This window comes from Triticum aestivum, chromosome 5A, assembly GCF_018294505.1.
Source record: "Triticum aestivum cultivar Chinese Spring chromosome 5A, IWGSC CS RefSeq v2.1, whole genome shotgun sequence".
Classification (NCBI taxonomy): Eukaryota; Viridiplantae; Streptophyta; class Magnoliopsida; order Poales; family Poaceae; genus Triticum; species Triticum aestivum.
In genome coordinates, this window is record NC_057806.1 from 70,887,515 (window position 1) to 70,891,036 (window position 3,522).

Genomic DNA, 3,522 nt, shown 5'->3' on the forward strand with positions numbered 1-3,522 from the left:
GTCATCCGGCAGCTCATCCCAGCACGCCGCGGCCGCCATGGACGAATAACGTACTACGTCAAAGCACACGCGGGATCTGGTCTCCCAACAGGTCTTGCCCTGGTCGCATATATACAGCATGTAGTACGACTTGAAGTTGGGCTCGGCTTCGAACTAAGTTCCTACACAGGTCAGTCGAGCGTCTTACACACTTACGAATATCTTTTCTCCAAGGTCGTTACGAATACGGACCTAGCGACACACTCAAGACTTAAGCTTGTATATACATTGACTCGTGTTGATCAGAACGTGTGCATTGTTACGACGTACTCCCCGTTCCTAAATATTTATTTATTCCCGAAATCTTAAAAGTGCATGCGCACTATTCCGTCCAACCGAGCGGTCGCGTCTCAACCGCTCGTCCCGTGCGGATCGTGTGGCCCACGAGAGTCAGGTGCTATTTTGTCGGGAGAGACTATTTTGTTGCCCTCGCCCACCTCTTGCATCTTATCCATTCATCCCACCTCCCACTACCTGCCGCCCCGCACCGCCGCACACCTCCCTGCGACACGGCCGCCTCCCGCTCCTTCTCCAGGCCATGCGCCCCTCCACCGAGCTCCTCCTGCCGGCGATGTAGATGCCGCCCTGATCCTCCTCCCGGCTACGCAACCTGCCGCCACCGCCGACCTCACGCCGGGATGACGCCCCCAGAGGTCGAGGGGGGTGCGGCGGAACCGGAGGTTCAGGCCGAGCAGATCAGCCGGGGCTGTGGAGCCGGAGAAGCAACGCCACCGTATCCCTCCACTTTCCTAAGGGGACGCCGTCAGAGCTCTTGGGAGGGGACATACAGGTAGGAGGTCGCCTCTCTCTGGATCCATCGATCCAACAGGCTGGGGGTGGGGGAAAGGGCGCGGTGACCGGATTTGTCGTGGTCACGGGTTGAGGACGGGGCGGTGGCGTGCAAGCATTGTTATGGATGGGGAAAAGGAGCATGCATGGACAGGATGGAGAAGTCGGTAGCAGGTGTGTACACCGCCGGCCTCGTTGTGTAGTACAAGGGCGTTGTGGTCGGATCCATGGTGACTGGGGTTGGAGTACAGGATGCAGCGTTCAAGCTTCGCTATGATGGCAAATTCGTCGTAAATGAGTCGGCTTGATAGAGAAGAGCACAGGAGACCGGCTCGGTTGATAAGAGTAGAGTAAGCTAGAGCTAGCATAGATGGGAAAGCAGGGGAGGCTACTCGGTGATACTGCTGGTCTGCTACAATTTTGTGTACGCGTGCATGCTTTGACTAAGTGGGGACTTGTATTTCTTCAAGGCTTAACTGATCAATGAGCTAATCGATTGATTCGTAACCACACAACGATAAGGTACCTTATCTGTTTGGTTCCTTCTGCATTTTCGTCCTTTGTTTTCTATTGAATGTATGTGTTCCTCTTCTCAGATTTATCGGTCTTTTGGGGATGGGTGTATTAGGATCCGGGTGTAAGTTGATGAGTGCTGCTATGCAGACGATACATGTTGGACGATACATGGACAATAGTGTAAATCTGACCATCCATGCAAAAAACTAGGTGCAACACAGCCACTGGATTAAACATATCGTGCGTGAATCGTTCAGCAGTATCGTTTGTGAAGTAGTTTCGTAAGTTGATCTATTGTTTACTATTTTTTGTTGGCATCCACCGTAGTTATAGTTGCACACATAGTAGTCCTAATTGGCACATGCATAGCCACCGAGTTGCACAATCTGGTCCGCATAGTCGTATATGAATTGTTTTGCAACTAGGCAGGCCGCATAGTCGCATATGAATTGTTTTGCAACTAGGCGGGTCCCCTTATCCAAATTTTTTTGATTGACTTGCCAACCAAGTAGTATAACTGTTTCTGGGTGGCAATTTTGTTAATTTTGACTAATGTGTTTGTTCTTTTTCTGTTTTGCAGAGACAAATTGGTTGGTGAAGAAGAGGTGTCTGGCAGTGAAATAAAGGTTTATATTTTCTTTTTTATCCTATGACCATTTATTATGCTCTTCTCTTTTACCCTCTCAGCAGTTCAATCTTTTTTGTTCATTGTAGGGTTCTCCAAATAGGACCTCTCAGCGGGATTCAAAACGGGCTGCTAAGCGGCAACCATGTGGCACTGATAATGACGGGGATGGAAAGGCTGATGACGTGTCTGAAAGTGCTAGTGATCGACTAGAGGGGGGTGAATAGGCGATTTTTATGAAAGTCTTCAAAACATGTAAGTTTCGAAGACAAACGATAGAAATAAACCTATTATCGCGCAGCGGAAGGTAGACTACACTAGGTAAACCATAGTCATGTATTCAATGAAGTGAGAGCACAATAACTAATGGCAGCTAGGCAGTAAGGATCAGGTAGGAAGATATTGTGAAGCCAATCAGAACAAGCAGTCACTCAGTGAAGACAGAAGATAATGCAATCATACAGTAACTTCACTAAGACCAACAGTAAGTAAAGTGAAGGGAAGGATGAAACCAGTGACTCGTTGAAGACAATAATTTGTTGGACCAGTTCCAGTTGCTGTGACAATTGTATGTCTGGTTAGGGAGGCTGAGATTCAACTCAGAAGACCTCGTCTTCACCTTATTCCCCTTGAGCTAAGGACACCCAGTCCTCGCCCAATCACTCTGGTAAGTCTTCAAGGTAGACTTCCAAACCTTCACAGACTTCGTTCACCGGCGATCCACAATGACTCTTGGATGCTCAGAACGCGACGCCTAACCGGCTGGAGGATTCACAGTCCTCAAGTGTAATAAGTCTTCAGATCACACAGACAAGAAGACTTAAGTGATGCCTAACACTCTTTGGCTCTGGGTTGTTAGGGCTTTATCCTCTCAAGGAATTCTCTCTCAAAGGCTTCGAGGTGGGTTGCTCTCAAATGACAAAAGTCGTACTTTAACTCTGAGCAGCCAACCGTTTATGGTTGAAGGGGGTGGGCTATTTATAGCCACTAGGCAACCCGACCTGATTTGTCCGAAATGACCCTGGGTCACTAAGGAACTGACACGTGTTCCAACGGTTAGATTTCAAACACACACGGCAACTTTACTTGGGCTACAAGCAAAGCTGACTTGTCCAACTCTGAACAAGATTCGCTCTCATAGTCTTCACTCGAAGACATAGGTTTTGGTTAAGCATCACTTCAGTCATTCTGACTGGTTCTCTTGGACCCCACTTAACAGTATGGTGGTTCCTATGACTCAACAAAGAAGAAGAAGAACTACGAAAGATCTAAGTCTTCGCGCTCCATAGTCTTCATGCGATGTCTTCTCTTGTCATAGTCTTCAATGTGAATGTCTTCACATACCACCTTTGACTTCAATGTCTTCATACATTTTTAGGGGTCATCTCTGGTAAGAAAACCGAATCAATGAGGGACTTCTACCTGTGTTATCCTGCAATTCTCACAAACACATTAGTCCCTCAACTAGGTTTGTCGTCAATACTCCAAAACCAACTAGGGGTGGCACTAGATGCACTTACAATCTCCCCCTTTTTGGTGATTGATGACAAACT

At 47.8% G+C, this 3,522-nt stretch overlaps 1 protein-coding gene across 1 annotated transcript; it reads left to right on the forward strand.

The window, feature by feature from the left end:
• Positions 1-481: 481 nt before the first annotated feature.
• Positions 482-2,282, forward strand: LOC123106603 (uncharacterized). Its single transcript, XM_044528709.1, has 3 exons — positions 482-829; positions 1,925-1,970; positions 2,059-2,282. Exons 1-3 carry the CDS (start codon positions 678-680, stop codon positions 2,194-2,196), a joined length of 336 nt encoding a protein of 111 aa, XP_044384644.1. The 5' UTR covers positions 482-677; the 3' UTR covers positions 2,197-2,282.
• Positions 2,283-3,522: the final 1,240 nt, after the last annotated feature.

What these genes read in the sequence shown, in the direction of transcription:
- LOC123106603 (XM_044528709.1), top strand. Translation starts at nt 678, where the DNA reads ATGACGCCCCCAGAGGTCGAGGGGGGTGCGGCGGAACCGGAGGTTCAG. An exon ending in TCTTGGGAGGGGACATACAG is followed by an intron (nt 830 to 1,924) that starts GTAGGAGGTCGC and finishes TCTGTTTTGCAG; the next exon opens with AGACAAATTGGTTGGTGAAG. An exon ending in TGTCTGGCAGTGAAATAAAG is followed by an intron (nt 1,971 to 2,058) that starts GTTTATATTTTC and finishes TGTTCATTGTAG; the next exon opens with GGTTCTCCAAATAGGACCTC.